The sequence below is a fragment of the Zeus faber genome (assembly GCF_960531495.2).
Source record: "Zeus faber genome assembly, chromosome: 5".
Classification (NCBI taxonomy): Eukaryota; Metazoa; Chordata; class Actinopteri; order Zeiformes; family Zeidae; genus Zeus; species Zeus faber.
In genome coordinates this window covers 12,503,584-12,526,996 of record NC_137192.1, presented here as the reverse complement: position 1 = coordinate 12,526,996, position 23,413 = coordinate 12,503,584, and the positions used below count along the sequence as shown (strand labels likewise).

Below are 23,413 nucleotides of genomic sequence, written 5' to 3'. Positions count from 1 at the left end.
GGCAGCTGAAGAAATTTGGGGTCTCGGTGAGGATCCTCAAGTCCTTCTACTGTGGAGCAGTGGAGAGCATCCTGACAGGCAACACCCCTGCCTGGTTTGGGACCTGTAATGTTCAGGACAGGCAGGCCCTGCAGAGGGTGGTGCGTTCAGCTGAACGTACCACTGGAACTACACTCCCCTCCCTGCAGGACTTAGCCGAGCCCGCAGGATCATGAAGGATCCTCATCACCCCAACAACGGACTGTTCCAGCTGCTGCGGTCAGTTACCGTATTGCTGCGCCGTACTGTTGTGTACTGTGCTGAATTATCTCACAAACACTACCTCACTTTATTCACATGTAACTTTAATGCACATATCTGTATATACATAAATAGCCAATCCCATATACATAAGTCTATCCCATATACATAAGCCTATTTCCTTTATCTATTTTGTACCCCCACCCTGCATTACCCTTGAGCTCTTATTTTATTTTATTTTATTTTATTCTATATATTTTTATTTTATTCTAAGTATTCGACCTACTGCATTACATTTAAGGAATCAGTTAGTTGGTCTAGTAGAAATTCTTAGGTAGCTACTGTGTTCAGTCTAGAACATATTGTGTGTAATCACCGGGTGCGTTGCATTGACATTTCACTGCATACAGTATATGTGTGAAAGTATGTATATATATGTGACGAATAAACCTCTTGAATCTTGAACTTGAATAAAAATGCACAATTGTGCCATAACACTTATGTTCGTAGACTCGTCTACTTGCAATGACAAACACTCACAGTCCGCGATGTCCTTCCAAAGCTGCTGTGTCAAATCATCGGCCATTACTTTACAGCGCCGTGTAACTGTACTTCTTGATAGCTGAAGAGCTTTGATTGAAGATAATATTTCTGGTTTATAATTTAAGTCCCAAAACAACGAGTCAGCTGCCTTAACGAAGGCCTCTTTTCCCATCTCTCCATCTTGGAAGGACTTCTTACGCTTAATGATGGAGTGACTCACCCCGGAACGATGCTTCGGTGGCTGCCTTTGCTTTTGGATTCAGCTGTGTTAAAAATGACTGCTGCCCTATTAACTGCTATTTCAGTTCAGTCGCCTTTCTCTTTCTCAGCTCGCTCTCAGTTTGAATGTTCCTTTCCACATTTCCCTTTTTCGGAAGAGCAGCGTTAGATTGACAGATCAGACAAACGCGCTTTGAGTATGACATGGTGAAAAAAAAAAGTCCCCTTCCCGTTCCGCATGGAAGTGGTACGTTTTTGGTTTCTTACTTGGTCTGGCTCCCCCACTCATTTTTTATATCCCTTCTTAAGTACATATAAATTGGAAGGCTAACTCGGTCACTTAGCTCGCTAATGTTTTGGAGTAGCTCACGCGTTTTCTACTTGGTGACCCGTGTGTTAGAAGAGAGACCTAAGTTGCTGTCATTGTCACCCAATGAAAAAAGTTTTAAGCAACATTAGACTGGTCGCCCTGTACGTCAATCCACTGGTGAATGCCAAATTGAGGATAGATGATAGGCTAACATCTGAAAAAAATTATTTGATTGGAACGCGATCTAAAATCACTGGGTTCTCAATAAGCAATTTTTATTTGAACATTAAAAATTATAAATGATAACAAAATAATGAGAATATTTAAAGACACCTCAACAGTTAAGAGCTTTATCAAAACTAGACTTGGGAATAATAAAAAATAAGCTACTTTAAGTTACTCACCAAAATAAACGCAGAAAAACAGATGCTATTTTTGCCAGAGGGGAACGCTGGGAGTAAAAGGCAAATTACTACCTGCAGTTCTGCAGCTCCAAACAGAACTATCATTTCTCTAAACAAAGCAAAATAAAACTCTAGATGTATTTAATTTACTCTGTTCCCTCTTGCTGTTCTACTGCGGAGCAGATTTCTGTGCTAAAAAATAAACACATACCAGCTGCTTTACAATGAGTTGTGTCATAGTTGCCGATGTGTAGAAGTCATTTTCTAAGATTTTAGTTTTGCCTAAAACACAGTTTTTTTACGCCTAAAAAGGTAAACACATAATTTTGTAAACATTTGTTTGAGCAGTGATTTCTAATCAAAGATGGCAGCTGAAGCCCTTAATGAGACCAACCCCTCCCTCCGGTGTCCGACGCGGCGTTTAAATTCAGTGGAAACTCAGAAAAAAACATCCTCCTACTGGAGAAGTGGGAAATCACATCTATGACTTGTATGACTGTAGTTTTTTATGTTATATTTACATACATACAATTAACAATTTTGGGCTTAAGATAAAAAAAATAACAATAAACATTTTCTATTTCGCATCAGGCAGCATAAATAAAGGTGCTTTAGTTGTTGTTAAAGTAATGCAATTTTCCCACTCTCTCACTCTCACTGACTGCCACAGAGACACAGTAGCAGGGTGTTGGTCAGTTGGCAGATCAGTCAGTCAGTTTCACAGCTGTTTAGGACGCTGAATACTGTGACTCTAGCTTCAATAATATAAAGTAAAAACACAGTCTTTTGTCGAAAAAAATAGGGTCTCTCCACATCGAGAGACGCCAAAGACCTACAGGTTTGGCTGATTGGAGACTTGAAATTCAACCATAGGCGTGTGAGTGATCCTGCATTGGATTCAATTACACCAGAACAGAGGGGTCCAAGGGAGTTTTGGTCCCTCAACTTTCAATTATTATATTATTACGTTATTACACGATTTTAACTTCAAAACTCCAGTCTTTTTTTTACCCATAGCCTTATTTGATGACTTTTGGGAGTCAACCGAGTGATTGTCATTTGAAAAATTTAAATGTATCCAGTATTGAGAGAATAGCTTCAGCTCACTGCTGGCAACGGGGGCAATCGCAGTTGCCGAAGAACTTGGTCGCAAAAAAGCTTTCAAATGTTAACTTTTTTGCCCAGGTCTAATCAACTTATGTTCATTACCATATCATGCTGGATTACTTTTGGTTCTGTTGATTTGTCCTGTTTCTATCCCCTGACTATAAATGTTCCTCTGTTGCCGCAGACTCAACCGCCGCCCTGTCCAGGGTGACCATTAAATCCCTGGTGAAACAGGCGGTAGCGGTAGCAGCAGCGGCGTCCCAGTCTGAGTGTCTTCCTCTCTTATTTTTGTTCAAGCTGTGACAGACTCCAGGCCCCCCAAAAACCCAGATCAGGAACAAGCTGGTCATGGAAATGGATGGAGGGAGGGATGGATGGTTTTGAATGACGCACAGATAGCATTTTTTCCTAACAGCATCTGTTTCAGTCCAATCCACCGTGACTGGATCGCGTTCAGACATTAGAGGCGAGGATCTTCAGGGCACCGGATTGCATCACTTAGTGGAGGGACACGGGAAAATCAAGTTTGCGCTCATCTAAGTTAAGTGGCAGGGGGTAAGAGGGTGGTTCATTTGTTTAAGGAACACAATAAAATACATGTAAAATAAAAACACAATAGCAACAGACTTTGGACGTTGTCCCCCACGTTCTATTACCGTAATACCTGGCATAGACGGTCTCGCCAAAAAACATTTTCCATAATAACTGAAAGTGGGGGGGACAAAAAATCCCGGTGCCCCCCCTATTCGGGCACCCATGCATCAGGGACTTATTGATTCCATACAGTCACAGCCCTCAGGTGCCAATTTGACTACAATTACTCCCATGTGCTCAGGATTCTTGCACATACTGCTGTAGTACAATAGAAATACAACTAATATTATACAACAAACAAATACAAAATATTGATTGAGGAGTGAATATATACAAAAATGAATTGCGACACTTGTTATGGTGTTTTGGGTCCTATCCTTATGAGATAAACAGTATTTTCAGAATCATTAGTTGAAGTCACATATTTACATTTACATTTAGCAGACGCTTTTATCCAAAGCGACTTACAGTTGTTCAAACACCGACGGACGCAGCCATCAGGAGCAATTAGGGGTTAAGTGTCTTGCTCAAGGACACTACAGCATGCTAGCAGGAGGAGCCTGGGATCGAACCAGCAACCTTTAGATCACTAGACCACCAGCTCTACCGCCTGAGCTACCATCCCATCTTTGTTAATGTCTTTATATCTTCATATCCACAAATGAACGAATCAAATTATATATTTTCATTAACATCGTGGCAAAAATAGTGGTTCCCCTCAGTTTGCTATGAAGGCAAGATAAAGTAGAAGCAGAATAGAGGTCGAGTAGAGTAAGAGGGAGGGAGAGTCGAGGTAGAGATGCGGAGTGGAGGTAGGGTAAAGTAACGAGAGGTAGAGCAGAGGTAGAGTAGAGGTCGGGTAGAGGTAGAGTAGAGGGAGGTAGTGAAGCAGTAGAGTAGAGGTGTAGTAGTGGTAGGGTAGAGTAGTGGTAGAGTAGACTTACGAGAGGTAAAGTATTGGTAGGGTACAGGTAGGGTAGAGTAACGAGAAGTAGAGCAGTGGTAAAGTAGAGGTAGGGTAGAGGTACAGTTGAGGTTGAGTGGAGTAAAGAGCGGTAGAGTAGAGGTAGTGTAATGAGAGGTAGGGTAGTGTTAGAGTAGCGATAGAGTAGAGTTAGGGTTCGGTAATGAGAGGTAGGGTAGAGGTAGGGAAGAGTAAAGAGAAGTAGAGTAGTGGAAGAGTAAAGGTAGGCTAGGGGTACAGTAGAGGGAGGGTAGAGTAAGGAGAAGTAGAGTAGCGGTAGAGGTATGTAGAGTATCGGTAGGGTAGAGTAACAAGAGGTAGAGTAGAGGGAGGGTAGAGTAACGAGGGGTATAGCAGGGAAAGCAGAGGTAGAGTGGAGTAGAGAGAGGTAGAGTAGAGGTAGGGTAGAGCACCGAGCGGTAGAGAAGAGGTAGGATAGAGGTAGAGTGGAGGTAGGGTAGAGTAATGAGAGGTAGAGTAGCAGTAGAGTAAAGGTGGGGTAGAGGTAGAGTAAAGGGAGGATAGAGTACCAAGAGGAAGAGTAATGAGAGGTAGGTAGAGTCGAGTAGATGGAGGGTTGAGTAACAAGAGGTAGAGGAGAGGGAGGGTAGAGTAATGAGAGGTAGAGTCGAGTAGAGTAGACTCCCTTGTCCTTCACTCCTTCCATTTGCAGTGATATGGTATTTTCCAGGCTGGTGATTTGATGTTCGTCTGTGCGGTCATTGTGGATTCCCTCATCTTTTTCCTCTCTTCCTCCAGTTCACAGGGAAGCCTCGGACGACTGCCGTGGCTGCTTGGAGTGTTCCCGTGACAATGGCTGCGTGCGATGCCCCGAGCGACTGTTCCTGTTCCTGCAGAGAGACGGGCTGTCGCACCACGGAACCTGCCTCCACGCCTGCCCCAGCGGACACTACGGCCAGAGGGGCAGGGCGCTCAACCACTGCATGAGTCAGTGAGAAGGATGGATGGAGGGATGGATGGATGATGGATGAAGGGAGGGAGGGAGGATGGATGGATGGATGGATACTTTATTCATCCTCAGAGGAAAATTGCAGTGTTATAGTGCCACACATCAGAACAAATAGCAAAAACAGAAACGCAATTTACGAAAACATAAAAAAATTGAAATATACAATAAAGAATAAACCTAAAGTTAATGTGTCCCCTCATCGAACATCTCATGAATGCACTGTTAAATGAGGAGAAGGTTGAGTGTCTCTTTATTTTTCTCTCTTCATTCTTTCTTGTGTGGTTGGCTGCATAGATACAGGGTCTCAAACAAACATTCATTAAAATTGAGTGGATTACGTTAATATTAATATCTAATCTTTAATTATGGTCAAATCTCTCATATCTCTCTCGCTCTCTCTCTCTCTCTCTCTCTCTCTCTCTCTCTCTCTCTCTCTCTCTCTCTCTCAGAGTGTCGTTCTCTGGACTGTGATCAGTGTTTCAGTCAGGACTTTTGCACCCGATGCCGTCCCGGCCTCCAGCTCTACAAAGGACGCTGCCTGTCCCAGTGCCCAGCTGGGACCTTCCCACAGCAGAGTGATTGTTTGGGTAAGTGCTCAACTGACGCTCTGGAATCTCACTCCTTAAATATCCAAACTTCCTAAGAACCAAACCCCTTAAGAACCAAAATCCCGAAGAACCAACTACTAAAGAACAAAGTGCACAAGAATCAAACTCCTATAGACACAAACTCCTCAAGAACCAAATTCCTAAAGAACAAAACTCCAAAAGACCCGAACTCCAAAAGAACCAAGCTCATCAAGAACAAACCCCTAAAGAACCAATCCCCAAAAGACACAAACTCCTAAAGAACCAAAATCCCAAGCACCAAACTCCCCAAGACCAAAACCCCTTAAGAACCAAACTCACTCCTATAGAACCAAACTCCTAAAGAACCAGAGTCCAAAAAATACATACTCCTCAAGAACCAAACTCTAAGGATCTCAACCTGGAGCCATAAAAGACTGAGCCTCATTAAAGTGCACACCTGGGATCCGCCTCTGGGTTGTTTGATTTGACTTAAAGTTTGAGTGAGTTAGTTAGCTCGAGCATCAGGTTTCTATTTCTAGTGATACTGGCATTCGTACTGGTTGGGGGTTTTAGTAGAAGAAGTTGTATTAGAAGTAGTGGTAGTGGTTTTACTAGTACTTACAGGTAAAGGTGGGTCACCCAAGGTTCAGAAAGTAAAATACCTTATTCATTCCTTCACTGTATTGTGTCTCTTTGGCAATCAATTTATATTGTTATTAAACTTATATTAATTCAACTTTTTTTCTCTGTTTGTCCATTTTATACCCGGCAATCTGCTGTAAATGATTGTTGTCCGTTTTCATTATTTTTATTTTCTTTGCAAAGATCTGTTTTGTAAGGTACCTGTATCCCTCATGACGAGACAAAATAAAGATAAACTTGGTGACAAAATGCACGAGTTCTGCCATTTAGCGAATCAAGATGGACAAAGTACCTAAAAGCCTAAAAAGGACCTCTACTTTCTGAACCTAGAATCAAGATGAAAATTCAAGGAAGGCAGGAGGAGGAAGCTTCACCCGTGTGGACCAGTGCAGGGACAGGCTGATCAGTGCACGGGTGGAGTGAAAGCATGGACACAGGATCCTTACGTTCTGAACCTGGAATCCCCGCCTCAACATAGACTCCAGCAGCAGCGTTATGAACAGTATTAGCAGCCGCTACACCTTAGTTATAGTAGAAGTGTTAGGGCTCTGGAAGCTGACAGTCATTGTTGATGCAGAATGTTGGAATTAGTATTTCATTAAATCAAGCTTCCATGATGAAGATCACAGTTCCTACAGAGCGTCCTGACCCTGTGTAGTGTGTTTTCTGAAGTAGCTGCAGCGGTTACGCTACTGTGAGAGCTGTAATCAGAACCAGACGCCGCCGCCGCTCCTTTTATCTGAGAGCGCTACCTTGCACGATGATCTACTACACCCGTATTTTAAAACTTGCTGCTTCTACGGAATTTGGCAAAGGGGATTTTCCAAAGTTGAAGAAAAAAAAAAAAAAAACATTTCAAAGTATTTTCAGAGAACTCGTGTTCATCCAGTGATGAATACCTGCGGGTTTGGATGGACGTCCATCAGCGTATTTAAAAATCGAAAACTCAGTAAACAATCCTGAAATCACAATCTGGATGGAGAGGCTTCTTTCCCCTACATCTAATTCTCTGAATCACAGTGGGTCGACCAGGGATCCGGGGATTAATGTGCACGTACACCAGCTATTTCAATCTGGCTCTCGATCTGTTTACATTAGAATTTTATAGAATATTCTCAGATTAGGACAAAAAAAGTCCCAAAACAGCTTTACGCTGATATGTATGAGGTCCAAAAGGTAAAGATTATTTTGCTATTTTGCTACTTTGAATAGAATATTCAATATTCTGTAATTTGAATATTATACCCTACATCGAATACATTCACCTTTTTCAAATGTGTATGATCCAATATAAAGCTATTCAATTCTGTTCTGGCGGAACAAGTCTATTCTATTTTTTTTTTTTAGTTTATTCTACATTCTATTAAATTCTACTCTATATGACATTCTACAATCAATTACATTTTATGATGTTTTACTTTTTAATAATAAACTATTTAATTATATTCTGTTTTATTCTATTGAACTAGAATGTACAGAATGAGAGCGAGAATATCATAAAACATATTGGAATAGAACAGAGTAGAGGAGAATATAGACTATAATTTAAGAGAATATCAATTAAATAGCATATTGAATAGAATTTTCAATAATGCAGGATGGAATATAGAAAAATAAAAGAAATACAGAATATTCAATGGAAATAGATTTTTCCGATGGAACTTCCTGTCCTTCAAAATAAATATATCCTATAATTCCATTCTAATCTATTACTATTATATTCTGCAGAGTATTATTTTCTTTTTTTTCCCACAGTAAAATAGAACAGAATTGAATAGAAAATGAACATAAAGACAAAGCTGAAGCCACGTTGTGTTCTTGGTGGTTCTCTCGCACTGAGAGACAAACACATGTCGAACACATGATTCACATTAGACCTTCCAGCCAGAATTCATCATCATATGGCTCTGCGCACAGTGTCTCCTCCTGCGGTAAGTGAGATGTATGGTTCAGCCCGGTGTTCAAACCCGGTGAGCGCTGGTATTCTTTTGGTGTTGTTTTTATTGTTGTTGTTGTTTTTTGGACAATTAAAACATTGCCAGATGTGAACCACACTGCTTCCTGCTTCCTCTCTGGTCAACATGGAGGAGCTACCTCCAGCTGAACCCCAAAGGTGACACCCAAAGGTGTGGTCCTCATTTCAGGATGGAGGGTGGAGAAGGGGTCAGGGCATTTGAAGGGAACATTTTCCATCGGGACCAATTCGGATTTGGAGAACGTAGATTAAACACAAATTGAAATGCGAACAGAAGGGTTTCCATGAGCAAGTCTGGACAGGTCTTTATTACGAAACCACGCCCACTTATTCAGACCGTACCGTCTCCCTCTCTCCATCACGGTATTTGCATTAGTGATGAAATGCTCAGCTCTTTTTTAAGAGTCGGTTCTTGACGAATCACTCGGTGGAAGGAGCTGTTCCATTGTCCGACTCTTGGTGCACGGTGGACGAGAGGGGAACTGGATGGATGCATGAATGGACACATTTATTTTGGTAGAATCCATCGAGCAAGCCAAATGGCCTATTCAGTGAGGCGAAACTTCACCGTGAGATCTCTGTGACCCTGGCGCTTGTGGCCGTGTCGGCTCAAAATGGACCGGCTGCGCCAAACACTCCAAAGCCCTCTCCATATTTAACATACATTACCTAGATAGATGGTGCCGTGTGTTTTTTATTAAAATTGTGTCATGCAACTAGTCTTGTGTGTTCCTTATTGTTTGTGCCCCAGCGTGTGCGCCGGCAAAGTGGCCTTGCCTTAAGTCCTCTCTCCCTAATATCTAATCTTAAATTATGGTTAAATCAATCTCTCTCTCTCTCTCTCTCTCTCTCTCTTAGAGGACTGTCTTTTCGTCACGGTGGCCGAATGGAGTGACTGGAGCGCCTGTCTCCGAAACGGCGTCACCTGCGGCTTCCGGTGGGGGAAGCAGACGAGGACCCGGGAGAGAGGGCTGTCACGCAGAATGCCCGAAGAGAAGTCCGCATCGAGCTGCCCGTCGCACAGCGAGACGCGGAGGTGCAGAATGAGGAAAAGATGTGCGACAGGTGAGATGGAGGAAGGAACCCCCTATGGAAAGAACCATAAGGGATTTGGAAAAAGAAACTGGAGATTCAAGGAGGAAATACCAAATAGGTATTGGGAGCCCAGGAATGATGAAGAGATGGAGTGGTGGATGGAGAGGATTGGTGGAGACAGAGGTGTGTAAACCCCCTGTTCATACGTGCTGACGCCAGGTTGGAGCCGTCTCTCGTCTCCCACATCCTGCGGCTAGTGGGCGGGGCCCCTCATTTGCATATCCGACTCTGATTGAGCAGTTTCTTGTGGGACGGCGCTTAACAATGGCAGATTGTTTGAATATACAATCTATTATTTCTCCTAAACACATTTATTTTCTGATAATTATGGCGAGAGATAGGCCGTGAAGCTGAATATCGATTCATTTATCCTCTATAACCGCCGGTTAAAGAGCTCTTTACTCGCCTCAAATCTTGTCAGAAACATATTTTGCTCAACCTTTTAGGAGGAATTAGAGATGGTATATTGAAACGATCGGTTATTGCTACGCCAATCAGAGTACGAACAGGCTGCGGGAGGACAAGAGACAGCTCCAGCCTGGCGTCATCTCTGATTCATTCCGTCCATTCTCTCGCCGCTGCATTCCGAAAGTCTTCCACTCCATCTCTTCCGTTTCGACTGTTGAGGAGCGTCCGATTGGCTCGTCCGGTTTTGTCACTTTGTGTCTCACTTGCATTGAGTTGAACCAAACTCAACTTTCCGACGCTACGCTTGCCCTCCCACTGTCGTTTAATGTCGCTGATGTCGCCGTGGCTTCCTGTCGCTGGATGCCGTGGAGAACGACTGACTTCTCGTCTCTTTTGTCCCCGCACTTGTGAACGGGGGGTAAGACTGCAAACTGGATGTAGCTACAGACAAAAACAACAACAAAGCAACAAACAACAACAAAAGAAAAGCACAAAACTGTTCAAGGAGAAGTTTATGGCAGAAAGAAAAGTGTTTTCTGGAGCTCTCCGTCAGGGTTGACGTGAAATGTTCAATCAACCTCCATTACAAAGTGAGGACGGGGGCAAGGTGTTTCCAAAACAATTGTCTGACCAATCAGAGTGTGAGGGAGGAGGTAGGTACCAGTCGACTTTTGTCAACATGGTTTAGAAAAAGAGTCTCAACAAACCACCTGACCTTTGTTAGGAAGACGGTATCTCCAAGTTCCTTTGCTTTTTAACTCCAACTGCTCCAGCTAACCCACTAGCGACTATTTTAAGTGGGTGAAAACCCTCGTTCCTGTTTTCATGGAGAGACGGGGAAGAGATAGAACGAGATAGAACGAGCACGAGAGGAACCGGAGCGGAGACTTCCGCTATCGGCCTGTCAGTCAAGTGTTCTCATTTCCCCTCCGGCTTAGATACGGCGTTGTGTCTCTTGATGTCGGTCGCCAAGGGAGCGAGATACAATCTTAAAAAGTCTCGGTCGCTGAGCTCCATATGAGTGGAGCGTCGCGTCTCTCGCCGCGACCCGGGGAGATAAACGCTCTCGGCCCACAGCAGTGGATTCCTGTTTATGAGTTTCCACTGAGTTTCACGTGTCGGGAATTAATCTCGTCTGCCCGCCGCATAACTTCCCTCATGTGTTCCGTATTTCTCACGAGCCAACGAGACTCGAAAAAAAACAAAAAAAACTTCTAATAGAGGAAGAAAAGGAAAAACGTCTTCCAAGCGGCCCTGCTCCGGAACTTGCGCCAATACTGGTTTAAGTTGTTTTGCAGGGAAGAAAAAACAAAAGATTAGAAGTTCAAGTGCCCAGTCCTGCAACAGGGATTGATCTGCATCAGGCTCCTCGCTGCAGCTTTCATTTACGCCACCTCTACCACAAAGCGAAGCATTAGGGGGCATTTAAAAAGAGGCTAAACAACAAGCCGAACTTGGCAGGAACTGGCGGCTTTTCATCGTAAACTCGACAAGTTGCTGTTGTGCTTTTATTGCCTTGTATTTTTTAAGGCTTTAATCTTTAATGAACGACGGAAGAAGACATAACAACCTCTGAAATGTCAAAAAATAACTAGTGTGTTTTTGCAAATCACAATTAGCAGCTATACTAAACTGTTTTGTGTGTGAGTCTGTGTGTGTGTGTGTGTTTGTGTGTGTTGGCATTTTCCCTTTCTTTGCATACAGAAAGACATGTTGCCTGCTGTAATTATCATTATCGTTGTCATATCACATGTCTGGTGGCGCAGGGAGAGGAGGCTGGAAAGAGGACCCGGCCGGATTTGATGTAGGAATACGCAGCCTAATAGCGCCCATCTGGGGATGTGGTATCTCCCTGACATTCCTCCTTTGTCCCCGATTAGATGTCTTTATCCTTCCGAGTCCCAGGGTTTTGTGGTCTTATTGTTTTCAGATGATGGGTTTGAGAGGGGGCGTGGTCCTCACAGTCCACAGTCTCTGAAATGTCATGGGGAAAGTCCTTCCTGTTTTGTTCTTTTTGCCTATTCGCGTTCCCCAACATGGAGGAGCCGACCACAAGATAGTTGTCACTCTTTCATTGTTTGGCTTTTCTATGGATTGATTATCTTTGAGTTCAGAGCTCATCCACCATATGTTGAAAATGGGGGGTGGTTCTGGAATTAAACAAGGCAATTTAACACCACCATGGTCACCAGTGGAAAATAAACCGCAGTCTCGCCATCTTTACAAGCTACCGGAGACTGAGGGGGAATATGTGACAACTCTAACCAAAGTTTTGAGATGGAGGATTTTTCAATAGACCTGTCGTCAAAGGCTGTATGAGTGGAATAATTCAGCTTTCAATCCATTCATATTCATTATTATATGATACTTCTCTTTGTGATCCACTTAATGGACCGACTGTAATTGATGTAGAAACTGTGCAATCAACCAGAGGTATTGCACAGTAGAATGCTTATCCATACTGATCAACCAAACTAATCTACCCATTGCCTGCCAGCTACGTTGGTCCACCAGGCTATGGTGGACACAAAGTTCATGGACTGATTTCACAACCGTTTTCATGAACATTTATTCATCTTTCAGTCAACCAAACATTTCAGTGTCCCAATCAACCACCGTTTATGTGGGGTTTGGATGAATGAGGTTCTACCTGACCACCTAACATTCGACCATCTGACCTACCCATGCAGTCTAATGACCCGCAGTGTGAACACCACAAGTTTAGATGTTCTAGACTCATTCTCCCATTGGTTCCTTAGAGTTGGTTTGATAGAATTGAGTAGTGGGCCTCTATACACAAAGCGGGCTGGGGTCCGGGCGGGCTGGGGTCCGGACGGACTGAGGGCTCAGGCACATCTTCCACCTCTACCCAGCGTCCTGCTTTCCAGTGTCCAATATTTGGAAAACAATCTGGATGACATCAGGGCAAGGATCCGATTCCAATGGGACGCGAGAGACCGTAATATCCTCTGCTGGACGGAAACATGGCTGACCCCCACAGTGCCGGACCAAACTATTCAACCTACAGAATCCTTCTCTATTTTCCGTATGGATAGAACTGCCGAGTCTGGGAAATCCAAAGGTGATGGAGACAGTTTCATGGTCAACAATAGCTGGTGGGACCCCAAGAATAATAAAGCCCTCTCTCGTTTCTGCTCGCCTCACCTAGAACATCTGACGGTCATGTGTTGTCCATTTTACCTTCCCCAAGAGTTCACTTCCGTCATCAACATGGCTGTTTACATCCCTGCTCAAGCAGATACCGACACAGCACTATCAGAGCTTCATGATGTGCTAAACAGACACCAGACCAGACACGTGGACGCAGCCCTCATCGTGGCTGGGGACATTTGTAAGGCGAACCTCGAAACGGGTTCTGCTGCACCTCCACCAACACATCTCCTGTCCCACCAGAGAAGAACGGACATTGGACCACTGCTACACGCAGTTCAAGGAGGGCTAGAAGGCCAACTTCCTTCCACAGTTTGGCAAGTTAGTCAAGCCATATCAATCTGCCGCCATTTTCCTGATAGCAGAATATAAACATCTGGTTCAGGAAGCTCCGGTGACGCGGGAGGTCAGGTGCTGGACTGTCCAATCAGAAAGCAGGAGATCTCTGAGACGAGTGAACGCAAGGAAGACCTGTGCTAACCGGCTGGCCCCAGTGTTCACCATCATATTAGCCTCCCTGCCCACCTGCTTCAAGAGGTCCACTATTGTCCCTTTGCCCAAGATATCCAAGCCAGCCGACCTCAATGACTACCGTTCTTTCGCTCTCACGTCAGTGGTCATGAAGTGTTTTGAGAGACTAATTAAGGATTACATTTGCTCCTTTCTCTCAAGCACCTTGGAGTCATTACAATTTGCCTCCCGATCGATGGAGGATGCAATCACCCATGGGCTGCCCACCACCCTATCCCACCTTGACAGCTGGGGGGCGGGGGACGGGGAAGGGGCTACGTGAGAATGCTGTTCAATGACTATAGTTCAGCTTTCAATACCATAGTGCCCCCCAAGGCCCCACTGGTCACCAAGTTCAGGGAACTTGGACTGTCCACCTCCCTGTGCAACTGGGTCCTTGACTTCCTGACCGGCAGACCTAAGGTAGTGAGGTTGGGCACATCTTAACCCCACGCTCAACACAGGAGCCCCCAAAGGCTGCGTCATAAGTCCTCTGCTGTACTGTCTGTACACTAATGACTCTAGGGCGAAGAGTAGCTCTAACACCATTGTAAAGTTTGCTGACAACACAGTTTTGGTAGCCCTGATCTCCAACAACAATGAGAAATCCTACCTGGGATAGGTGGAGCATTTGACACAGTGGTGCCAGACCAATAGCCTTTACGTGAACGTCTGCAAAAAAAGAGTCAGAGTCTCTCCAAATATCCAGAAAACCTTTTACTCTGGTGCCATCGAAAGCATCCCGTCAGGGTGCATCACCGCCTGGTAGGGGAACTGCTCCTTTCAGGCCCGCAAAGCCCTGCAGAGTGAACGTACCATCGGGACAACACTCATCCCACTACAGGACTTATACATCAGGTGGAGTAGGACCTGATGTATTAAGAGGATTATTAAGGATCCCCACCATCTCAACCATGGACTGTTCCGGTGGCTGTTGTCAGGCAGACGTGTCCGTGGCAACAAGACCAAAACAGCAAGACACACAAACTACTACTCATTTCATAAATACTGTGTCCACCTCACTGCTGTAATACTTTGCACAAATTTATAGTACTTGATATTCATTATTATTATTCTCAGTTCAACAACATTGCAGAGTTTGCAATGCATGCATATATTGCACAAAAAATACTGCATAATGTACATAATTATATACATTTATATACATTTATACAGCTTCTGTGGATCCAATATTTTTTTATTTTTGATGCTGTATTTAGATTTGTATATTTTATTTACTTTCCTCATATTTTCATTCTCATATATATATATATATACACATATATATATATTTTATTATTTATTTTTTTTCTATTTGACTTACGCCCAGCACAGTCTCTGGAGTTTGGCAAAAAAACATTTCGCTACATGTTGTATGTACAATGTAAGATGTGTAAATCTTTTGAATCTTTGTATCAAAAATAAGTGATGTTTGGCAACGTGGCTCAAATGCAGTATATTTCCACCCACACATGTGTAATTACATTACATTACACATGTGTAAAACCCGAAGAATAGCACTGGTAACAGCAGTATAAATAAGGTCCTGAAGAATGGAGCTGGATGGAAGAGGGTACAGACAGCTGCATCAAGCCGCATGCCAAAGAGCAGCAGATGAGTGGTTGTCCTACCGGGGAGAAAGGCTGGAACGATGTCTTTGATGCCGTTGTCAAATGGGAGGGAGCTGATAACCCCGCTCCCGACATACTCTCAATGGTCTGTCGAGCTGTCAATCAAACTGCCAGGAAAGCACAACTTATAAATGGTCTTGACTAGTGTAAGTATTTTTAGACTAGTTCCGGAAAAACCAAGAAAACCAGGGACCATGGTCGAGCCTAGGTCATTGATCCATCATTTCCTTCACTATTTGGAATTTGACAGTGAAACCAGCAATGTGACCGTGACTTGTACACCACAGAGCGTTGTTGCGCTCCTCCGTGCTCCGGCTGTAACTATAACGACCAAAATGAAAGGACCGGCTCCATCCTGTATCCACTTGGACTTAGTGTGTCACTAACCACGCTCTTATCTATTGAGCTTCACTGAAAAAGACCACAAATCACATGTGCTAATGCTGCACGTCTTCCACCACCATGTTGCGACCCAAACCCACTTCAGCCCCATCTATACTTATATATAATGTGTTTTGGAGCCACATGTTGCACATGTTCGAGGTTAGTCAGAGAGGTTTGTTAAGCTGTATTTATGGCGGTGATAATCTCCAGCGTGCTGACTGATTTACCTCAGCCCATCTGAAGAAAGAGCCGCTGTTACGGCCGCTCAAAGAAGCGGCGCAGCCCATATTTTATGACGCAACACTCTCCCAAAATGAGATTCGTACGGGCATGAGTTTCCCATCAGGCATCTGTGCTGCTTAATAGCCACACTCGTGGTCCGATTAATCCATCTCGAATCAAGGCTCCATCATCATTTCGTTAGAAGAGCGGACTAGACGGATTAGACCGACTTTAATGCCCTTTAAGGCGTTCTGTGAAAAAGCACTGAACAGGCAACCTGTGCTACTAGATGAATCCCCGGAGCAAGTAATTGCCGAGTTGTGACCAGCGGCTGGAAGGGCGAGAAAGGACATTTCTCTTCGATGGAGGGAGCAGCGTCACAGCTGAGTGTGACGACAACTCTGCACACCGGGCCCAGAGACGATTCACAGCATTTTGGTTTCATAGCGAAACAAAGGTCATTTGGACTTCCTGAACGTCCTCTTCCAGTTAAGCGGAAAAAAAGGAAAAAGAAAAGGAGAAAAAAAGAAAATAATAATAATAATAAAAAAATAGAATAAAAAGCAAAACATACAAATATCCAAATTTAAACTAATTGGCGGGAAATGCAAAACAGAAATAGTCAAATATATAAAAATATGCATATAAAAAAGTGTGATTATATTCACAGGGTTCGATATTGGCATGGGTATATAGGGTATAAATTATAACAAAATTGTTACGTATTATCCAAGATAAAAAAAAGTTTGGATCCTAATTCTACCTTTAAGTTGATAAAAAACATTTAATGAGTGGTTTGATGCCTGGATCCGTGCCACACGCTTCACGCTGCAAATCAACTGACAACAGTTGATGTTGACGGACATGGACATTGCTTAAATTTGTGTGCTCTGCGGACGGAAATCCTCAAAAGCCGAAGACATCCTGAGTTTTAATTTCTTTTCCTTTTCTCGCTGCACTGAAGTTCCCCCCCTGCCATAGAAACACATGGAACCAATTGTGATAAAGTTCCATGAGCACGACTTGTCTGCATCGCAAGCAAAATCCAGACTTTTGAGATTTCTATAAAAGAGAGAAAGTAAAGATGACGGTGCAGTAAACATGACCAGATCTGTTTGCTATTTTGTTTTAAATTTACCATCACATTTTGTATAACTTGGTGTTGATTTCATAAGGTAAATGTTTGCATGATTTATAATATTTCTTGCATTGAACCGTGTATTGCCTTACGTTACTCCTGTAGAGGGAATGAAAATCTGTTAAAAAAATAAAAATAAAATCTGAATTTTATGAATTAGATGAGGTATGCAGACAAATTTCACTATTTACTGAAGAAATATTGGAACCGCGAGTTGGACGAACAGATGGAATGAATCACATTTGTTGCAAACATTTTCACAATAAAGTGTACTAGAGAAAAAAAGAAATGTTTTATATAAACAAGAAAGGAAAAGAAAGAATCCCTGATTTCAACATTTGTCGTCCAGGCAGCGATCTTGGATCAATGTTGTTGGTGATTTGTTTACCAGAGTTTTAGTCCAAAAGGTGAGAGGACCACGACTCTGAGCCCGTTGACATTAACATGCGACGCTTTGCGTAGCAGTTGCATCATGGGTGAATAGGGACCATGTGTGACCCGAGTCGGGCTCCTCGGAGGACCCGCTGACACTGTCCAGAGATGTGAGCTCACTCCCTGCGCTGTTATCGTTTGCTCCACAACAAACACAACACTTATTTAGCAATAAGAGGAAGAAAAAACCCCAAATGGGGTCTAAAAGCCAGACTCCGCGTTCAGGGTTACTGCGAGAAGGGGGACCTTGTGTCAAACGAGTGGAGCAAAGGGTGCAGGGAACTCACAGCACCACCGGGGCGTCTCTGGCACAAGATGATTGGAATTTGCAGCAGCATTTCTCAAAAGCTTCTGATTCAATTTAGGACGTTTTGTTGTGTAGACTCAGCGGCGATGTTTGAAACTTGCACGTCAGAATTTGTGGCTTTGAAAATTGTATGCGGAAACGTCGCTGGGACTGGAAAAATGAACTTCTCGCAAATAATTCTCGCAAATTTCGGACGTGAGTTTCGGCAGTTTGCAGTGATACTTCTCTAGCGAGCTCCTTTAATATTTTAATGATCTTTCTCTTTCTAGCTAATGCAAAAAAGTTTGAGAACCACTGCCCATGCTTACCGAGCTTATCTTAATTGCAAATGAGATGGATGAGAAGGTCTGAAATAAACAAAGATAACTTAAAAATGAAGACATCTCAAGAAGGTTTTTCCTGCCCTAAGCTGGCGTGTCTGCCTACTTGGCGGGTGGACAATCAGTCCATTGCAGATGGAGAGGTTTGAGTATTGATTAAGTCACTTTTCCGGTTGGCCCTCGTACCCCTCAGTGCAAATCAAAGCAGTGATCGAGAGAAGGAGTTTTCGGGGGCCATAAAACTCCGTTTCAAGGTTCAGTTCGGAACATGGTGACCCTCCACAGTGACAAGATAACAAAGCCCAGACAGAGGACATTCTGCTGTTCATGTGCACAGACCTGTAAGCAACAAAGTCAGTGAAACCTTTTCAACCACAACCAGATTGGCTTGTACTCAAGTAGTATTTCATGGGTATCTTTACTTAAATCATATTTCGGCCAGGTATTTTTTTTTTACGTAAGTATGGCATTAGGGTACTTTTTCCATCACTATCTGTACACCAGTTAGTCATTAAGCTCTCTCTCTCTCTCTCTCTCTCTCTCTCTCTCTCTCTCTCTCTCTCTCTCTCTCTCTCTCTCTCTCTCTCTCTCTCTCTCTCTCTCTCTCTCTCTCTACTCTCTCTCTCTCTCTCTCTCTCTCTCTCTCTCTCTCTCTCTCTCTCTCTCTCTCTCTCTCTCTCTCTCTCTCTCTCTCTCTGATGAATCAAAGAATGTTTCGAGAGATGGAAACTTGGCGTTTTTGGGGGGCCATGAGCTCGCTGTGACCCCCGCCCCCCCTCCAAACGCTGGGTCGTATTAACGTGTCTGGATGAAGACCGGTTCAACTTGGATTTAAATTGAACGGGCTCTGTCCGCCCATGGTAGAGAAAAGCCCACAGACAGATCAGAGTCCACGGGCAACTAGGCCGGACGACGCCAGCGGGCAGATATATTCGTCCTTTCATGATCAGTGACAATTCTGGATAATGTTTAGGACACTAGAAAGGAAATGGGTCCTTCAGACCGACATCCACTGCTGTTCTGTCAGTAAATGGGCCCTTGGGGCTATGCAGTGTTCAGGAGCCCGCTGCCTGCTTTGCTTGCTCCGTAAAATATGTCTATGTCCGTGAGGAAGATTTTGAGGCTCAATTATACTGTATTTGAGGGCCCCCCTACACCTTTGGGCCCCTGGGTTTGGGCCCAACTATATCACAGCTATGTATCGACTGTGATAACACAGACAGACATACAACTGCCTGTCTCACTTCACCACAGTCTTCCGACTTGTCAACAGAAATTCAGGAGCCTTAAGGGGGCTTTCACAGAGGACGCTGTCGTTACACGACAACAGGAATATTGTTTATGGCATTGTTATATTCACTTCAGTTGGCCTGTATGAAATCTTACATTAAATATATTTATATATAATATTACAATAATATATATGTCTTCAGATCTTATTTTAATGACAGGGAATAGTCATGATCATGTCTTGTTGGTAATATTTTGTTTATTTGCTCGACGCAGATCCTGCTCTGAGCAACCAGTACACACCAATGGAGTTTGGAGTGCAGCGCGTCCTGTGTGAAAGCCCCTTTAGGGATCCGTGGAGTCCAGATTCTGAAGCTTCAGGTCATATTCCTGAATATACTCTGGTGTTTCGTGGCTTGTATAGTGCAATGTCTCGCAAAAGTTATTTGAAGTTGTGGAAACTGCTTCTTTGAAGGTCCTTGCCGCTGTCATTGTGACTGCTGCAGAGAATGGTATTAAGAAGTGTGTGTGTGTGTGTGTTCAAGTTCAAGTTCAAGTTCAAGAGATTATTTGTCACATACATATACATACGGTTATACATATATGCAGTGAAATGTCATGACACCCGGTGATTACGCACAATAAGCTCTATAAATACTAAAAAATACCAAAATGTGCGTAATGTGTGTGTGTGTGTGTGTGTGTGTGTGTGTGTGTGTGTGTGTGTGTGTGTGTGTGTGTGTGTGTGTGAGTGTGTGATTGTGTGTGTGTGTGTGAATTCTGGCCCCAGTGCCCCGTGCTCTGCAAACTGATTCATGGCGCGTTTTGCAGTTTATTCGCTCTCAACACAACATGTGTGAGTGAAGCAGCTCAACACTAAGCCCAAAAATTACAACTTCTAAGGCTTGTTGCATTTATTCATTGATCAGACGCTTTTGTCCAAAGCGACTTACATGAAACAACCAAAGCAGACGTCGACCATCGGAACCACGTGGAACTTAAGTGCATGAGGTCCAGTTTCTAAATTCAACCAGATACAAGCGCAGGATGCTGTGAGGAATTACAATAAATTATTTTTCCTCTTTACTGCTGCCAGACAGACAGGCAGGCAGACAGATAGACACACTTCATTTATCTATCGACTACATTTTCGGCCAAACATGAATTAATGCCCAAAGAAATGTTCCAGTAGGGGGCACCAGACAGTGGGTTACTGGAATACATTTATTTGTGCTGGCTGATCACTGCCACAGTCCTTCGGGATACTGGGAAAACAAAATAAAAACGAATTTACTGAAGCGACATGCCGAGCAATAAACCATCAAGTTGGATTCGGACGGATTGTGACGGAAAAATAACAAGATGAGTGAATTTAAGGACGGTAAACAAATTGAAATGAACATAATATCAATGCAGATCTGTGTTTAGGTGTGTGTGTGTGTGTGTGTGCGCGTATCAGTGTCTGTGTGTGTGTACTCCACTGAGGTCAAGCCAATGTCCAGCCAAGTCTTGAGGCTGATAGAGCACTTGCTGGCCTGACAATCCAGGTTAGAGTGAGTGAGTGGGTGAGCAAAAGAAGGATTGAGAGAAAGACTGACTGAGATTTCTTTTTATGAGCATACTTCCTTGAAATGTGTGTGTGTGTGTGTGTGTGTGTGTGTGTGTGTGTGTGTTGCAGCCCTCAAGGTTTTAAATCTAAGTGCCAACGCACTTTCTCACACACACACACACACACACAGACACACACACACACACACACACACACTTAAATGCCAGTAATCAGCGTTTTCCTCAAATCAAAGCTGCTCAGAAAACAGACACTGACAACATGAATAATGAAGGACAGATTATGAGCTAGGAGGAGCGAAGGAGAAGAGGAAGGGAGGAGAGGAGAAGGAGAGAAGGACAGGAGAGCAGAGTAGAAATACAACGAGAGAAACAACAGGAGAAGCGAAAGGAGGTATGGAAGGAGGACAGCATTTTGTCAGTTTGTATTTATCACAGTAAACTAAAAAATCAGACGGCGGAGAGGAGGATGAGAGGAAGACAGGAAGAGAGAAAGAGGAGAGGAGTAGCGGCGAGCTCAGAAGTCCTCTTCTAAATCAACACCAGACGACGCTTCGCTGTAATCAGTTCGTCTGTTTACATTCCTCAAAATGTTGTGTCTGATGTCACTTAACGCCCCTGAAATACCACCTCCTGCCCCTAGAGGGAAGCAATCAGCTCCCAGCTGCTGCAGAAACTCCATGACGAGCACGGCACGCCCGAGTTGGAGCGCGACCTTTCAATCCGAGCGTCTGATTCACAGCGTCTGTCGCCGCAAACCTCCTGAAGATAAACAGGAAAAACAAATTGAAGACCAAGACGGAGTCCAGATGAACTGGAAACCTGAGAAGAGCCACGCATCACTGCAGGAAACTGGAGGACACAGGTCTAGACATTCATCGCCTTCAGCCACAAACAACATCCATGGAAGTTTCCAAAAGAAAGGAAGGAAGGAAGGAAGGAAGGTAGAACAAGTCCTTTCATGGGAGAGTTTCTAGAAGAATGGAAGGAAGATAGGAAGGAAGGAAGGAAGGGTGGACGGAACAGTCATCCATAGAAGAGTTTCCAGAGGGAAGGAAGGAAGAAAGGAAGGATGGACAGAACAAAGACATCCATGGGAGAGTTTGCAGGAGGAAGGAATGATTGATGGATGTAACAAAGACATCCATGGGAGAGTTTCCATAAGAAAGGAAGGAAGAAAGGAAGGAAGGATGGCCAGAACAAAGACATTCATGGAAGAGATTGCAGGAGGGAGGAAGGAAGAAAGGAAGGAAAGCAGCTCTGGAACGATGTTCTTTGGACCAAAACAAAAATAAACCAAAGGGCGAAGTATTTGTAGAGAAGAACATCTCGCCAAGTGTCGAGCATGGGGGTTTACCCACGATGCAGAACCATGAAGAATCTCCATGAAGAATCTCCATACAGAACCCTCATGAAGACCCTTCATAAAGAACCCCCTTGAAGAACCTCCATAAAGAACCCCCATGAAGAACCTCCACGAAGAACCTCCACGAAGAACCTCCATAAAGAACCCCCATGAAGAACCTCCTCGAAGAACCTCCACGAAGAACCTCCATAAAGAACCCCCTTGAAGAACCTCCATGAAGAATCCTCATGAAGAACCTCCATAAAGAACCCCCATGAAGAACCTCCATAAAGAACCCTCATGAAGAACCGACTGCTCCAAGATACGAGCGTGGAAATTTACAGTTGGCGCCAGTCAGCAGTCAGTCAGCGGTCAGTCAGCGGTCAGTCAGAATCTTGAATCTTGAATCTTGCATAACGGCGATGCCAGCGAACAAGGGAATAGATCCCAAAGAGGTGGTTTCAATAACCGCGGGTGGAGCCCCGGCCCACGTAGGGCGAGAGAAAGGAGCCGTGGCAAGAAAGAAAGAGGACAATCCTGAGCTCATCTCTGACCTCCGCATTATTCATCCATCGGCCCGGTGCTCCACCCTGTCGGACGAGTACGCTGAAGCGATGAACACAATGATGAGGATGACTCACTTTCTCAGGGCGTCCCCTTCCCGTCAACACCGCACGCCCAGGGAATTCCTCAAAGAAGCGGATGCAAAACGCCGATGACCGCCCGCTGCCCAACGACGTCAGATGGCTCAGCGAAGGCGAGGTGTCGGGGCGCTTTTGGCCCGTCCGAAGGGAAATGGCAGCTTTCTTGGCACGCCCTGAAGAGCCAAAAGGCGCAGCACCATTTTCTCTCTTTTTAGAAGATGAGAAGAAGATAGATATTGTGGCTTTTTTTTGGGTGGGGGGGTGGGGTTGATACCACTTCACACCTGAATGAACTGAATTTAAAGCGACAGGGCAAGGGCAACTCAGTTTGTGACCCGGTGACAGCGGTTCGCTCCTTCCAGAGGAGACCTGAGGTGTTCCGGGAAGACCCGCAGGGGAGACCGGGCACACTTCCCAACAGTGCAGCAACAGGTTGAGGGTGAGGGAGTGGTAACTTCTTTTGTAGACGTTGT

The 23,413-nt window shown here is 44.1% G+C and overlaps 1 protein-coding gene across 1 annotated transcript in view; it reads left to right on the top strand.

Annotated features, from left to right (window-relative positions):
• Nucleotides 1–21,717, top strand: part of rspo4 (R-spondin 4) — a gene marked incomplete at both ends in the record, with an annotated part of 36,376 nt that extends 14,659 nt beyond the window's left edge. Inside the window, 6 exons of the mRNA XM_080000969.1 lie at nt 5,141–5,329; nt 5,801–5,938; nt 9,396–9,602; nt 13,252–13,392; nt 14,047–14,144; nt 21,595–21,717. Of these exons, the coding sequence (XP_079857095.1) occupies nt 5,141–5,329; nt 5,801–5,938; nt 9,396–9,602; nt 13,252–13,392; nt 14,047–14,144; nt 21,595–21,717 (896 nt within the window). The remainder of the gene's footprint in view (nt 1–5,140; nt 5,330–5,800; nt 5,939–9,395; nt 9,603–13,251; nt 13,393–14,046; nt 14,145–21,594) is intronic.
• Nucleotides 21,718–23,413: the final 1,696 nt, after the last annotated feature.